General features: G+C 49.7%; 1 protein-coding gene across 19 annotated transcripts in view; it reads right to left on the bottom strand.

The window, feature by feature from the left end:
• Positions 1–16,583, bottom strand: part of ZMYND8 (zinc finger MYND-type containing 8) — a 115,896-nt gene that overhangs the window by 83,431 nt on the left and 15,882 nt on the right. For 12 of the 19 annotated variants that reach the window (XM_084775062.1, XM_084775064.1, XM_084775043.1 and 9 more), the window contains one exon: positions 9,119–9,189. In XM_084775062.1, coding sequence (XP_084631188.1) covers positions 9,119–9,189 — 71 coding nt within the window. Of the gene's footprint in view, positions 1–9,118; positions 9,190–12,194; positions 12,260–12,410; positions 12,597–12,672; positions 12,718–12,993; positions 13,161–16,583 lie in introns of those variants that run through there. The other 7 variants (XM_084775046.1, XM_084775065.1, XM_084775066.1 and 4 more) reach the window with 5 other exon arrangements.

Here is a 16,583-nt window from a genome sequence, read left to right as displayed (position 1 = left end):
CACACACACACACACACACACACACACACACTGGAATATATATACACACACAATAAATAAGTAAGTACGCAGGGGATGGCGGTGTTTGCTTTTAACCTGAGCCCTCCGGACGCCTACTCAGGAGGATCTCTCTGATCAGCCTGCTGAACATACTGAGTTCCATGCTCATCATGGTCGCATGGTAAGAGCCTGTCTCCAAACAAACACATAACATAAAGAATCCTGAGCTAAGTAGGTTGACACATGGCCTGCTGTCCTGCCTACTCCCTTAAGCCCACAAGTTCAAGACGAGCCCAGGCAACATACAAACTTCTCAGCTCAAAAGAAAAAAAAAATGAAATGAAACCGGGCAGTGGTGGCACACGCCTTTAATCCCAGCACTTGGGAGATAGAGGCAGGCAGATTGCTGCGAGTTCGAGGTCAGCCTGGTCTGCAGAGCTAATCCAGGACAGCCAAGTTAATATAGAGAAACCCTGTCTTGAAAAAAAAAAAAAAAAAAGAAAAGAAAAGAAAAAGAAACGTTAACACTTGGGAATCTGAGGCAGGTTTGAAGAAAGCCTCAGCTGTATATTAAGTTCTCGGGCTGTGGAAATGGCTCAGAAGATGAAAGCGCTTGCTGCTAAGCCTGAGGACCTGAGCTCTATCTTTGGGGCCCACACAGTTGAAGAAGCAGGTCTCACAAATGTCCTCTGGCCTCCGTGCATACACTGTGGCACAAAGACACACATATACAAAAATAAATACAATAAAACAAAAAAAATTTTTGTTTGTTTTTTTGAGACAGGGTTTCTCTGTGTAGCCTTGGCTGTCCTGGACTCACTTTATAAACCAGGCTGGCCTCAAACTCACAGCAATCCGCCTGCCTCTGGGATTAAAGGCTTGTGCCACCACACCCGGATAATAAAACAAAATTTAAACAGGCAGCCAGAGAGGTGGCTGAGAAGTAGAGCCCTTGCCTAGGAAGCAGAGCCCTGTGGGTTCGATCAGCCCCCCTCTACCAATTACTAGCAGCATTTTTGAGTCAGCTGGCACTCGCTCAGGTCCTCTCCCGCAGCATCAAATCCAGAATAAAGTCCTGAGCTTCTCCAGATGCCCCACCTCATCTCCTGAGGAATGTTCTCTTCCTCATGGAGACCGAGAGGGTGGGTCCAAGTGGCTAGACAGCAGCTAAAGTGCAGCCTCATGACACATGTCCTGTACCCTCCTGTTCCAAAGGAGGCCAGTGAACTGAGCCATCCACACCCACCCACAGTCTTCCTGCCACTGCCATGAGACAAGTAACCAGTCCCTTCTGTCCCTGCCCAAACAGCCCAGGATGACTTGTGCTGCTCATAACAGAAAAAAAGAACCCAAACAGGACACACACACAGTGGTGGGTGGTGGCAGTGTGGTTGGCAGTGGCAAGCGTGCACCTCCCTCCAAGTTAATTACTTTTTTTTTTTTTTAAGACAGGATTCTATCTTCCAGGGGCCAACATACTGGACATTGGGGAGCGGGGAAAGTGGCCTAAAAGAGCAGTGAGTGCTCACAGCCTAGATCCCAACACCAGGCACCTACAATATAAATGAGGCTGAAAGAGGGATAAGCCTTGTCCCAACACATCACAAACGTCACATCTTGGTCGCCCAGACTTCAACTCTATAAACCTCAGTGCCCTGGGAAACTCCATCTATGGGGCTGGAGAGATGGCTCAATGGTTAAGAGCGCCGCCTACTCTTCCAAAAGTCCTGAGTTCAATTCCCAGCAACCACATAGGTGGCTCACAGCCATCTAGAATGTGATCTGATGCCCTCTTCTGGCATGTAGGTGTTAGATGCATGCATAACACTGTATACATAATAATAAATCAAACCTCCAGCTGTGAAATATGAATGACACTCAGGTGACTGTGTCAGAGGAATGCCCTGACATGGGTGTGGTGGTGATGTAATCCTAACCCTTGGGAACAGAAGGCAGGAATGTCCAGAGTTCAAGGCCAGCACTCACTACAGGAAGCTCAAGGTTTGCTTGAGTTATATGAGACTGTCTTGTAAAAGCAAATACAAGGGGGCTGGAGAGATGGCTCAGTGGTTAAGAGTACCGTCTGTTCTTCCAGAGGTCCTGAGTTCAATTCCCAGTAACCACATGGTGACTCACAACCATCTATAATGTGATCTGATGATAAAGTACTCATATACAATATTTTGGGTTTTTTTGGTTTTTTGGTTTTTCGAGACAAGGTCTCTCTGTGTTAGCCTTGGCTGTCCTGAACTCACTTTGTAGACCAGGCTGGCCTCGAACTTACAGCAATCCACCCGCCTCTGCCTCCCGAGTGCTGGGATTAAAGGCGTGCACCACCACATCCGGCTACAATATTTAAATTTTTTTAAAAAATTAAAAAAAAAAAGATGCCACACCTGGCTCTTTAAAAAAAAAAGCGAATATAAGCCTGGTATGGCAGCACCACACCTTTAATACCAGCATGTGGGAGGTAGTTCAAGGCCAGCTTCATCTCCAGACTGAGGCCTTGTCTCAAAGTAACAACAACCACCACACATAATAATAATGAGGGGGCTGGAGAGATGGCTCAGTGGTTAAGAGCACTGCCTGCTCTTCCAAAGGTCCTGAGTTCACTTCCCAGCACCCACATGGTGGCTCACAATCATCTGTAATGTGATACGGCGCCCTCTTCTGGCTTGCAGGAGTACATGCAAGCAGAGCACTGTATACATAATAATAAATAAATCTTTAAAAAATAATAATAATAATAATAATGAGGGGGCTGGGCAACTAAGAGCATACACTGCTCCCACAGAGAAGCAAAGCTCAATTCCCAGCATCACTAGTACCTCTAATTCTAAAGCCAGGGGTCTGGAACACTCTTCTGATTTATTTATTAAAATAAATAAATATTCTAAGAGAAAGATGCTCTGAAAACAACAGCAGCCAAAGTAGGCCCCTCCACAGGAGGAGGACCACCAAGGTGCTGGCAGGGAGTCCCTTAGAAATAAGGGGTCTCTCCCCTCGGATTCTAAGCAAAGCTGAGACCTCTAATCACTCGGAACAGTAAAGAGGCCAGCAGGCTGAGCCATTGTGTAATGGAGGCGCACACACACACACACACACACACACACACACACACACACACACTTACTTCCTGGTTCCCAGTCGGCCCTGGGCAACTCTACACAGCTTACCAAGCTGGCTCAACAGTGTACACAACCTCTTCCTAGGGCAAGAAGAAGCACACCAAGAAGAACTCCCTGTCTCTGCCAAGTCTATCTAATCACGGCAGGCATTTGGGGGCACTTTCACATCCACACACCATTCTGATCTGAGCACTGTCTGTGAGCAAGATCCATCCATTTAGGGAAAACTTGAGCCTTGGTGGGGTCAAGCAGGAGCCAAGGAGTCTGGCTCTCTGGGCTGGTTGAAAAGCTCTGTGCAGGCTGTGGCTGTTTAGAGGGCTTGCTCGACACCTCAAACAGCACATGAAAGCATGGGCATGGTGCACAGAGGCAGGAACTTTCCAGCACTTGGGAGGTACACAGACGCAGGAGGATCAGAAGTTCAAGGTCACCCTCGCCTGCATAACAAGTTGGGAGCCAACCTGGGATCTGGGACTTCGTTTTTGAGACCCTACCTCAAAAACAAAACAAAAAGCAGCTCTGGGGTCAGTGAACAAAGTGGGCACTGCAAAAACTTGGCAACTTTTGTAAAAAGCCAGACCCAGGAATGTGAGTGTATAAGCCCAGAACGTGGGGGGAGGGTGGAGACAGGCAGGCACCAGGGGCTTGGTGGGCAGACAGTCCGGCCAAAGTGGCCAGCTCGGGGGTTCAGTCAGACCATGTCTCAAACAAATGAGGCGGAGGGTACTAGGAGGACATCCAAGGTTTACCTGGAGCCTCAACAAGCCACACCTCATCAAGAACAAGGGCACAGGCACACACAATACACACACACACACACACACACACAAAGCACACAGGGGGTGGGGAGGTGGGGCACACTTGGAGGTCAAGGACCATCTAGAGAAAACTCCTGTCCTCTTGGGCAACAAGAACAGCACAAGAAAACAATGGTAACAGGCAGGCAGTGGTGGCACACGCCTTTAATCCCAGCACACGCCTTTAATCCCAGCACTCGCGAGGCAGAGGCAGGCAGATCGCTGTGAGTTCAAAGCCAGCCTGTTCTACAAAGTGAGTCTAGGACAGCCTAGCCAAGGCTACACAGAGAAACCCTGTCTCAGAAAAAAAAAAGGGGGGGGGGAGGAACTTCTAGATAGCTAGAGGTATCCCACTATCTTTTTTTCATGTGTGTGTGTGTGTGTGTGTGTGTGTGTGTGTGTGAGCGCGCGCCACATGTGTGTGCCCCAGAAGAAGGGTGTTGTATTGCCAACAGCTACAGTTATAGGCAACTGTGAACCATGGGTGCTAGGGCCCAAGCTCAGGTTCTCCGGGAAAAGCAGCAAGCACATACGTTAGCAGCTGGGCTATCGCTCCATCCCCCGCTACCTTGAGCGTGTCACGGTCTACTGAACGAACACCTGAGTTAGCGTCTTCATGCGCTGTGCACTTCGGATAAGGCTGAAAACACTCCAAAACACTACACACAAGGCAAGCTGAGGAGCCCGCGTTCTTGATGGGTGCCATGGGTGATATGGAAAAGGCTAGAAAAGCAGCCCCACACAACTAATGAAAGGTGCTAGGGGCTGGTGAGCTGCCTCAGTGGGGAAAGGTGCTTGCTGCCAAAACTGGAGCCCTGAGTTTGAACGCAGGGTCCTACATGGTATCAAGAATAGACTCCAGTCAGCCGGGCGGTGGTGGCGCACGCCTTTAATCCCAGCACTCGAGAGGCAGAGGCAGGCGGGTCGCTGTGAGTTCGAGGCCAGTCTGGTCTACAAAGTTGAGTCCAGGATGGCCAAGGCTACACAGAGAAACTCTGTCTCGAAACCCCCCCCCCCAAAAAAAAGAATGGACTCTAGGGGCTGGAGAGATGGCTCATAGGTTAAGAGCACTGACTGCTCTTCCAAAGGTCGTGAGTTCAATTCCCAGCAACCACATGGTGGCTCACAACCATCTCTTCTGACCTGCAGGCAGAATGCTGTATACATAATAAATAAATAAATCTTTAAAAAAAAACAAAAACAAAAACAGACTCCATCAAGTTGCCTTCTGACCTCCACACGCGAGTGTGTGTGTGTGGGTGTGTGTGTGTACCCACACACAGATTTTCAAAACAAATACATGCTTTCGGAGCCAAGCACATGAACTCATGTCTAGGCACTATGGACACAAAAAAAAAAAAAAAAAAAAAAAAGCACGCGCCCAAGAACGCACCGACAGGAGCGGTGAAGGTGAGTATGGACATCTCCTTCTCGGGTGACTCAAGAGAGCCTAGAGGCAGACGCCCCAGCATCAAGCAGCATACTCAGCACACCTGGATCCTTGGTGTCCTAATAGCACTGTCCCAAAAAGGGCCTGGAGCAGAGCGCTAGCAGGACACGTCAGAACATAAGCAGATGGCCCAGTGGGAGCGTTGGGTAGTAAGTAGCAACGCATAACCCCAAGAGTGCAAGAGGGACCCTTGGGCCCATGATAATATAAAGGGACAAAGAAGCTCACGAGGAGGGGAGGGGCCACGGAGAAAGCTCAACGGTTTAAAGCACTGGTTCTTCCAGAGGACCTAGGTTTCAATTCCCAGCACCCACACGGTTCAAAGCCACCTATACGACCAGTTCGTTGCCGGGGATCCAACACCCTCTTCTGGTCTTCCGTGGGCCCCAGGCAGCCACACGGTACATGGGCACACACGCAGACAAAACACCCACATTATTTATTGAAGACAGAGCAAACACCTCCACTGTACAGAATTCTAATGCGGTCACTGTGCCCTGGGGGCGGAGCACAGAGAAGCCGAAGAAGAGTCACAATCCCTTGCTCCTGGGAGGTGGCTCAGCGACTTCCTTTCCAAGAATGTTGCCTGGGGACAGCTCAGTCAGCAGCCCAGCATTTACAAACCCCAGGTCCCATCCCCAGCGCCACAGAAACCTCGAATGCCGGCACTTGCCTGCAACCCCAGCACTTAGGCAGACCGCCCTTGACTACACAGCAAGCTTAAGGACAGCATACACTATGAGTCTTTGTCAAAAACAACAACAACAAACAAACAAACAAACAAACAAACCAAGAGTACAATTTGGAAAATGTCAAGGCCATCATAAACAAAGTTCTGAGAAACTAAGAAAGACAATGCCAGGTAGTTGTCACAGGAGCATTCTGAAGGAGAAAGGGGCCCTTGCCAGGAAAACTGAAGAAATCTGAATCCAGTGTGGGGTTTAGCTGAATTCAGAACATCTGCCCTGTCTCGGAAAACAAACAAACAAACAAACAAACAAACAAACAAAAACAGAACATCTAGATATGCTGAAGAGCACTGGAACAGGAGAGGAGGTGGGGAGGGGTGGGGAGGGGTGGGGAGGAGTTGGAGGGGGGAGGGGGAAGGCAGAGGGGGGAGGGGGGAGAGAGGGGAGGGCTGGGGAACAAAAGAGTGGGGTGGGGGCTGCTTGAGTCTTCTTTAAATCTAAGACCCTTAAAATGAGTTTACTTTATTTTTTCTTTCCTGTTTGTTTTGTTTCGGTTTTTTTTTTTTTTTTTTTTTTTTTTTTGAGACAGGGTTTCTCTGTGTAGCCTTGGCTGTCCCGGACTCACTGTGTAGACCAGGCCTGCCCCTGCCTCCCTGAGTGCTGGGATTAAAGGTGCCTATCATGGGTGCCTGGCTGCTGGCTGGTCTTACTTTAAAACCACCCAAAATAGCAGACTGACTCCTTCAGAAACAGCAGCATCTGCAATAAGTCTGTGTGATAACGAGCGGGCTGCCAGGACCCAGGACAGCATGTTCCCAGGACAAACAGAAGGACACAGGGAGTGCAGTTGGGAGGAGCTGGCACCAGGTAAGTGGGTGTCACAGGGCAATGGAGACAAGAGAGGCAGGTCGCAATGACTTCAGATAAGGGGACTCAAAGCTTTGGGAAGATAAACACGAGAAGATGGGTGCCTGTGCACACGTGTGCACATGTGTGGAGGTCAGAGGTCAACCTAGGTGTTACTTCTCAGGTGCTGCCCACCCCCTGTATTTCTCTGGAGAGGGTCTCACATATGGACCAGGGACTCAAGGCAGGTGTTTTATCTGTTTTTATTTTTCGAGAGAGGGTTTCTCTGTGTAGCCGTGGCTGTCCTGGAACTCACACTGTACACCAGGCTGGCTTCGAACTCAGAGATCTGCCTGCCTCTGCCTCCCAAGTGCTGGGATTAAAGGCGTGAGCCACCACAAATGGATCAAGACAGTTCTGGGAACTGACTCAGGACCTCCACAAGCCCTTTTACCAATTGCGCCATCCTCCCAACCCTATAGAACGGTCCTCAGTGCCCTGGGGAAGGGCAAATGGACACTGGTCATGCAGAGCTGGCAAGCTTTAGGCAAGGGGGGAAGACAGCATTTAGTCAGGAACTAGGCGTTTCCTGGTGTATAATGACAGAAAAGGTCTTCACAAAGGGCAAGTCAGGCAGGTCCCTGGGGACTTCCCCAAGTTGGTGGCCCAATGACTGTGGCCCTTCTGAAAGGGTTTTATTGCTCTATCTACTAAAGTCCAGGAATGAGGAAGTGTCAACACAGCCTACTCTACCCACTTATCCCCATTAGACACCGGTGTCCTGGACTGTGGAGGGGAACGCCTCCCACTTCAGAAGGGGATTAAACAGGCACAACACAGGAAGGCTCACAGTGTCCCTCCAGCCTTCAAACACACCAGTACCACTGTCACAGACAACCCTAGGAGGGAGGAGCCTGACTTAGAAAACAGTCCCATACCTGAGAGTACAGATAATAAAAGGAGCCAGGCATGAGTAGCAGTGGACATCTTTAACCCCAACACTCAGGAGGCAGAGGCAGGTGGATTTCTGTGAGTTCAAAGCCAACAGGATGCACAGAGTTAAGTTCTAGGCCAGCCAGGGCTGTACAGTGAGATCCTGTCTCCAAAAAAGGAAAAAACCAGGGATGGACAGAAAAGGCACACGGACAAAGATGAAGACCCGACACCGCCCAGCCCCTCCCTAGACACTCCCTCATCCTCTCTCCTGTCACGTGTCTCCAGGCCATGTCTCATTAGTCCATCCTGCAGGGACTCTCTGGGTTGAGGTCTCGGCCTGCTCTAGCTTCCGGGCTCCTCACAACTTGGAGAAACGAAACTCGGATGACCATGCTAGGGCCACGGAGGCAGGGGACAAGGCAGTGAGCCCCTGCCTCCTCCTCCCAGCCAGCTCTGTGTGACAACATGACACTTAGTTTGACCCAAATAATAAGCTTTTTTTTTTTAAAGTCCCGAAACGATGTTTTCTTTCAGGTGCCTTTAGGAAGTCACATTTTATGACATCCTGGCCAGATGAGAGCCTCCTCCTGGAAGGGTCTGTAACAACCCTCCCCGCGGCCCCTCACACTTTCCAGACATAGCAGGGAGCTGCCGGGAAGGACCAGAAACAGCAGTTAGGCCACCCAAGGCACAAGTAAGTGCTCCCTTTCGGGTGCCCCACAAACTCTCACTGAGCAGCAAGCAGGCCCAGCCCACCGCAGGCTCCCAGCAAACAGAATAAACAGCAGACACCAGAGTTTGCTCTGAACACAGGCAGTGGCCTCCCGACTCCCTTGTTAACACTGACCAAAGGCCACCATTTCCAATGAAACCGGCCCACTCCATCCCATTCCCGGGATTGCTCAGAGACTGTTGTTCAAATCAGCTGCAGACCCTCGGTGGCTTCTGCAGAAAGCACAGTTAGATTCCTGTAAGCTCTGCTCTGGGGAGAGAGGCAGGCAGGCACCCTCAGCCCAGACACAGCATACCCAAAATTTACCACAGGGCAGCTCTGGGCAAGTCAGCATACACACCTACACAAGCACAGCGGGGAAGGAAGACTGAACAATGTCTCCAGAAATTAGGTTCATCCATCAAAGGACCCTACAGTGCAACGGGTATCACAGCCACCCGGCAGCGCGGAAGAGCCACAATTCACGGCTCTCCCACAACAAAAGAAATCCAATCCCCTCTCCTCAAGAACTGAGTGAATAATCTGAGATTTTTACTCACCTTTGGAGCGAGTAGAGCTATCCATTCCCTCTACCACCTCCTGTTCGGTTTTTATCTCCTCTTCAGCCAAGCTGAAATAGAACAAATTATGTATGTTTAGGTAGGCTGCAAATGGCCTGGGGGGGGGGGAGCTGCTGGGGAGCCAGAGAGCAAACCCGCCTTCTCTCTAGGCGTCCTTCCGGGCAAGAGGGAGCACACCTGATTGCAATGAAGTGTGAAGATGCCGAAGGACTCCTTTAAAACACTGGAATACTAGAAATACTTCTTTTAAGAAAAGTCAAATTGATATCTCAATTGTCAGACCATTCATGAAGAGATCGTGGGGGGGGGGGGTATTTTTAGTTTAGAAGGGCATGTACAACCCACCTGCTTCTTCTATCCTAAAGAACCCGGGCTACAGAAGCCTCTCACACGGTACCCAGAATCCGTAACACAGAATCCTGTCAGGAGTTCCCAGGCCTCCCCATCCTGAACCTAAAAGCTCGCCCAGTGAGGCAGGATGGTGAAAAGGGGGGGGGGGCGGTAAAGGAAAAAAGAAAAACCATACTGGTTAAATTACAAAGCAGAAAAACATGGCCAGACTCAAGCACCCTTTATCCCAGGAATCATGACCCTGAGGTCACTGGGCAGCCTCAGCCCCGGCAGGCATGGCTTCCTTCTGAACTGTGACTAATTACACTCCGGCACAGACAGTGGAATGAGGAAGGATTATTTAAAAGACACAGGCTAAGTGGAGAGTTGGGACAGAAGAAAGGCAGGCCCCCTTAGCTAGGAAGGTCTGTCATCCAGAACCTTCTCTGCCTTCCTACTGAAAACACAGGTTCAACAGAGCAGGCCCTGTCACACCTAACCCTCCTCCCCTACACACACACACACACACACACACACACACACACTTCATAAGGCAAACAGGAGGAAAACCTGCTCTTATAGTTGTACATGACCGGAAGTACTAGAATGTTCCAGGCATTCCAGGATGATGTTTTGGTGAGATTGCTTAGGTACAATCCCAGCAGCAGATCATGGTTCAGCAAGAAGAAGGGGATGCATCACCAATTGGTGTGGCTGGAATTTTCCACTGGGAAGGCTTGAAGGCAAGACAGGGAGACAGCTGAGGAAGACAGGCTTGTGTCCTGTGCTCTGTGTCAATGACAAGGCAAAAGATGGGTCCAAAAAGGCAGCCTCCAGCCTGGGGCTCAGGCTAAGATGGAGCCATGTTTGGGAGCGTTCCAGATGCGTTGGGAGGATAGAATTCAAGACAGGAACTAGGCAGAAAGAGAATAGACTACTGCTCAGGACAGGAACTAGTCCCAAGAGAGAAGGGGGGGGAGGGGGAGGGAGGGAGAGGGGGAGAGAGAGAGAGGCAGTTCGGGTTTGAATTTGAATATTAATACACTTCGCATTCTTATATGGCGCCTTGGTCACAATTCCATTTAATCGGCATCTGTAGCGAGACCAATGACACAAATCACCAAAGAAATACCAACACGTTGTCACAGGTGATCCTTCTCAAAAGAAACCAAGCTTGCCAGCCCCGCGCATGTCACCAACATGGAACGATACAGGGGACAATGAAGGTGCACTTTCTACTCCAGCCTCAGGGAAAAGCATTTCCACCTCAGAAACACTGCCCGGAACAGGCGCTGATTGTCTGCCCGGGTGCTGCTGGAGGGGTGGTTCTTGCAGTCAGTGATGGGAGTAGATGATTACCTTCAAAGGAACCCATAACCTTGATCTTTCTAGCAACCAGAATCCTGCTCCCCTTTCTAGCATGAGGTATGGGAAATGGGTCCCACCCATATTTTGAGTGATGAAGGAAAAAAACGCCAATCTATGCTCCAACTAAAGTGTACCAGTGGGGAAAGACATTTAAGACTCACAGAGCGTGTGTGTGCGCGCGCGTGCGCGCGCGCACACACACACACACACACACACACACACACACACACACACTTGAAGGATTTCTGCTATGACGGACACATTCAAAGGTGTATTGATCAAGGAAGCCTGCACTGAAGAGAACAATTATGCGGCTTGTAAGGGCCCAGAGACGCTGAATACTTCAGGCTGGAATGCAGCTGAGAAGCTAAGAAAATGCAAAGTAGTTTCGGGGTGGCTGTTCGCTGCTGAGTTTAAGATAATCGATTCTGAAACAGAAGTGGGGGGTGGGGGGGTGGTAAGCTGTTTTATCTTCCCAAGCATTACAAGTGATCACCAGTCACCTGACTTTTTAACAACAAGCACCACCAGTTTTGAGCCTAGGATTTCCAGCACATTTGAAGAAAACCATCTCTTTCACACCAATAGCAAGCTATTCCTTCAAAGGCATCCCCCCTCTGTACAAGTACATGCGCGCGCGCGCGAGCACACACAAGTGCACAACTTGTATTTGACTAAACTGACGTTGCAGTGTCTATGAATTTAAAAGGGGGGGGGGGGAAGAACACTTCACTCACTAAAGCAAAGACCAAAATACAAAGTTAGTCATTTCTAACAGCCACATCTGAGAGACTTCCTTTTACCTACAATTTCAGGTTTCTTTTTCTTTTTCTTCCCCCGCCCCCCCCCGCCACCCCCACCCCCCTTTTTGGTTCAGTGTTAAGCACTGGTGTGTTACTAGCAAGGGAGGGCTCCAAACCTCATATGAAAAGTGCTGATGACAAAGATTTGTACCTTTCTAAATGCCCCACAGATCTTAGGCAATTCAGTTTAATAGCTGTTTGGAGATTGTGGGGTGAAAGTGGGGGGCGGGCCGACAAATAACAATCTTTAGAAAGAAAACTGCAGCTGGAGAAAACACTTTGAACTTTTGCCATTAACACGTATAAAAGTCTTAGCCTCCACAGCCCCCCCCCCTTTCACCCCTGCTAGAATCCAGCAACCCTGATCATTTCAATCAACAAAGGAACAAGTCCTAGATTCAAACTGACATTTCTATTTTTGTAAAGGTCTCGTGGGGTGAATGGATACATAAAGGACAAGGTAAAATAAGCCAATAGAAGGGGGGGGGGGGAATGTATCAACTAGTTGCATACATTGTACAAACACGACCATCAGCACTTAGGCTCATATTTACCCAAGTCTCTTGCTGGTGGATCCACAAACTGCTACATTTCAGGCGCCCGAGAGAAGAACCAGCACCTGCAAACACAATCAAGTCCATCTCCTTCCCCTTTTCCCAATAAAAAGAATGAAGACTCCCACATAACACTCCTTCTCTGAGCAAGAAATCTGGGCTTCTAAACCTGCCAGCACTGGACAGAAAAGGAGCAATTAAAAGTTGCATACGCACTCCTGTTCTTCCAGGAAGCCTTAACCGTTCTGATTATTAATTCTGAAGACCCAGGGCTGGTCGGTAATTCCCAGGCACCTCACCCCTTCAACACTTCCAAAGGAGAGAAAAGGAAAGGCTTAGCTGTTTGACAGGGGGTGGGGGGGAGCAAGCCTGGCTGGGTATACAATAGTCAGCTCCCTTCCTTTCCCAGGTGCCCTTACTGCTTGACTTTTAGAACAATCTGTAAGCCAGCTAGAACAGAGAACAGCATGCACGAGACCTTGCTGCCCCAGTCAGAAGAACATCACACAGCCAATTCGGGAATCATGCACCAGTCCTAAGCGCTTCTCCTAGGTTTTCCTTCCATTCAAAAAATACCAAAAGGGTCCAGGCTGTAAGAAACACTTAACACCCAAGGCACACCATCCTCCTCCTCCTCCCATGGCACAACAGTCAGCATCAAAATGTAAAGGGAGGGAGAAGAAAAAAAAAACCCCACAGAAACAAAACAAAACCAAGCATGCGCCTCTGAATCTGCAAATAATTTTCTTTAATTGGGGGGAGGGGGAGGGTTAGCAAAGCGCTTTCTGTAATCACTCACCTAAAACGGGCAGTCATCGGAGCTAAGCTATTTATGCAGTATTCTTAAAATGGCGGCTGGCAACAGTGCCTCACTCCTGTATTGAAGCTAAAATGGTAGCAGTTTGTTCAATAGCTGAGCTCATGTTTAAGGAGCCCTGCTAGTTCCAAAGCCACCTTCATAAACATCAGAACTACGAAACGCTCCACCAAAGGACACCAACAATCCAACGTTTGAAGAAGAATAAAAAAAAAAAAAAAGGAAAGAAAAAAAAACCAACAAACTGCAGTGGCAGGGAGAGTTGGTGAAGTCACAGGTTCCTAAAGGAAAGCGGTCCCTTTCAGGCGTTCAGCCTTCCTCAGGAGACTGTGCTGGGGCCCCCTTGCCCTGGACTGAGGTGGGAGGAAGGGTAGGAATTACGCAGCCCCCTGGCATAATGTGAAGACAGACAGGTGTCTCTGCACGCAGATCAGTCCTAGAGAGCAGGCTGCAGGGGGAGGAAACTCGTGCCCTTCTGAGTCCAGAGCAGCACAGCTCGATACCACTTCTCCAGGTAAAATGAAAGCTCCCAGAACAGCAGGCTTCTAAGACGCAAAGCTAACAGGGCTGCACCACTGTCTGAGGCCAAGGTGAAAAAACTCAGAAAGATTGTGAGCCTAAAAACTGCCATCACCAAATACAGCAACCACCCCTGATAGCCGGGCTCATCAAGGACAGATCCTCAGGTCTCCAGAGGAGTAACTCAAGTCCACCAAAGACTCTCAGAAATGAGGCTTCCGTCCACTTCCTCCCCCCCCCCCTCCACACACACACACACATAGCCTGAGAGGTAACAATGCATTTTGTAAAGCTCCCTTCACAGGCCGAACTATTAAATAATAGCCTCATGGTGGCCAATGTCATTGACTGCTAAGGTCTGAGAACTGCAGCATTCCTCCGGCGCTGGGAGCAGGGAGCTTCAAGGTGACAGTTTTTCAGCTCCTAGGGAGAAAGGAGGGCACCATGCCCAAGGCTGAGCCGGGCGAGGCCGGGCCGCTGGCTGGGAGCCGCCCTGCAGGTAGGTGATCCGGGTAGGAAGGGCTGGCCTGGCAGCATACTGGCTGCAGAGCTGGCAGGGCCTCCCTGTTTGTCTGGAAGGAGAGCAGAACCCGGAGCGGGGGAGGGGCGGCCAGAGCCCAGCAACCTGAGGCCAAGGGTGACTCCCGAGTTGCTTTTGCATTTGAAGAACAACTCTGAAGGCTTCTAAAGCCACCGCTGCCTTTTCCTTCTCAGCCACGGAGAGGGGCCCCTTGAATGCGTCTTTCTTCTCAGGGTCAACCAAAGGCAAAGAGATCCACAGCCTGGCAAACGTGTGGGCCTCGGCCAAAGGAGTCAGAGGGGAAAGCAAACAGAGACAAAAGAGATCACACATTTGACTAGGTTGGCCTTCCCAAACATACCTTGCCTCCAGGGTTACCAGCACCCAGCCTTCTAAAATATGATCACACACACACACCACACACCACACACACCACACACACCCACACACACACACACCACACACTTTTCTTTAAAACCTGATGCTGGAAGAAAGAGGAGAAAGCTGTTGTTTTCACCCCTAATTTATAATCCGAGGGACATCCCGCTTGCTGTCTGCCTCAACTCTTTGAGCGTTGATTATAAAAGTAACTACACTTGTCTGTAACATTTCTGCAGTGTCCTTCTCTACAATTAGAAGGACACTGAGGAAAGTTTGCTGAGTGTTTACACGCAATTAATCCCGAGCTAAGACCGAGAGCGCTGGCCATTTTCTGGAGCTAATAAAAAGCGGTTAAATCCCCTCCCCCACACGGACGCCACTTCATCTCCCGAAGCAGAATGGGGTACCCATCTTGGAAGGTCTTAAAGGAGGGGGGGGGGGATGAGGGATGAGAGGGAGAAGAGGAGAATGGGGAGAGAGGGAAGGGGGGAGGGGGAGGGGGAGGGGAGAGAGAGAGAGAGAGAGAGAGAGAGAGAGAGATCAAAAGCTCCAGTGTCTGTATCTGTTCCTCTGCAGCTATGACTCCTCTTTGGGGACCAGGGAGGCAGGAGGAAGAGGGGAAAACAGCACATCAGTTTGTTTTCTCCTCTGCAATTTGCACAAGTCTGGAACCTTCCACCTTAATGAGGAAAAGGCAAGTGGGGGTTGAGGGATTGGGGAAGGGTCCTAGGGAAGCAATGTAGGAGATTCTCCAGCTGGGCCACCTACTTTTTCCTAAAAGGAACAACAGCAACAACAAAATGGTAGAAATTTCCAGAAGTCCTGTACACTCAGGCCACTCACTGCAAATGTCAACCTTTAACCTTTTCCCCAAATCTACTTGTTTAAACAGTTAAAGGTGGGGGGGGGACGGACCCCGCTGGGCTAGTCTCTGGCCAGCACTGAGGTCCCACCTAGTCCAACTGCAATGCAGTCACTTTCTTTCTTTCTTTCTTTCTTTCTTTCTTTCTTTCTTTCTTTCTTTCTTTCAATTTCCCCTTTAGTAACTGCAAAAGAATGCTACTTCGAAAGCAATTAACTTTTTACCAACCCGGCCATGGAGGTGGCTATGAGGGAAAGCAGCCAGCTTGAGCCAGGGCTGGGAAATTGGCTGGGGTTCACAATCACAAACAGATCCTGCCTTTCCAAACCTGTGGGAGCCATTTTAAAGGAAGCTTGCAGAGGACGAACGCTTTGGCCCTCAAGTTTCCTTCCAGCCCAAGTTAGGCAAAAGCTGAAAGAAGCAAACCAGGAGGCTTGTGACTGGCCCCGGGGTTCTGAGGAGGTCACATGAGACTTTCACAGCACCGAGAGAGCAATAAAGAGAGTAGCAGAAGTTTGTGGGCAGTGGCACTGCTTAAAGACTACACCCCTGCATTCTGCCTGAGAGACGCTGGCCTGCCTCACAGACTGCCCAGCTAAATCCTTAGTCTGGCTTTCTTTACTAAATGAAACTTTTCCAACTGATGTCAAAAGGTTGAAGTTGCTTGCACAGTAAAAGAAAAAGCTTAGTGAGTCTCCGAAGTTGGCCTAAGACCACCACAGCGTACAGTGGCCGCACTTCCATGCAGGCTGGAATGCTCTCAAAGCAGGAAATACATGTGGTGAACTTCCAGGCGGACCCTGAAGGCAAATGCTGAGGGAAAGTCAGCTTTTGTCACTTTAAAATCCTAGCTGCAGCCTCAAAATTAGGGCAAATGCAAAGGCACCGGTGCACAGAGAGAGGGAGGTGTGGAGCAGGCTTAAGGGGAGTTGGGGGAGGGGAGGCCATAAGTGGTGGTCCCTGAATCCCAAAACCAAACCTAGTTTGGCAGTGGATAGGACTCTATACTAAATGTAAACACTGTAAAACTTACAAATGACACCAACCAGGCACACATGCAGGCACACACCCAGTGTGCAGGGCTCTGGAACCCCTAAGGACAAACAGTCTGTTCACGTGTCACAAGCACATCACCTACCCAGAGGTTCGAAGAAGCCAAACACAACTCAAGGTCTAGCTGCAAGCCACAATGAAGCCAGTAATTCCTCCCCCAGCTGAGGGTAAACAGGAAGTAAGAGGGGTTCAGTCCTAACAGCAGGCCAGCAGGGACAACAGTGGATTCAAGCCATC

Source organism: Acomys minous (assembly GCF_964271855.1).
Source record: "Acomys minous genome assembly, chromosome: 3".
Lineage (NCBI taxonomy): Eukaryota > Metazoa > Chordata > Mammalia > Rodentia > Muridae > Acomys > Acomys minous.
Note: the sequence above shows the minus strand (reverse complement) of the source record. Positions and strands in the feature narration are given on the sequence as shown.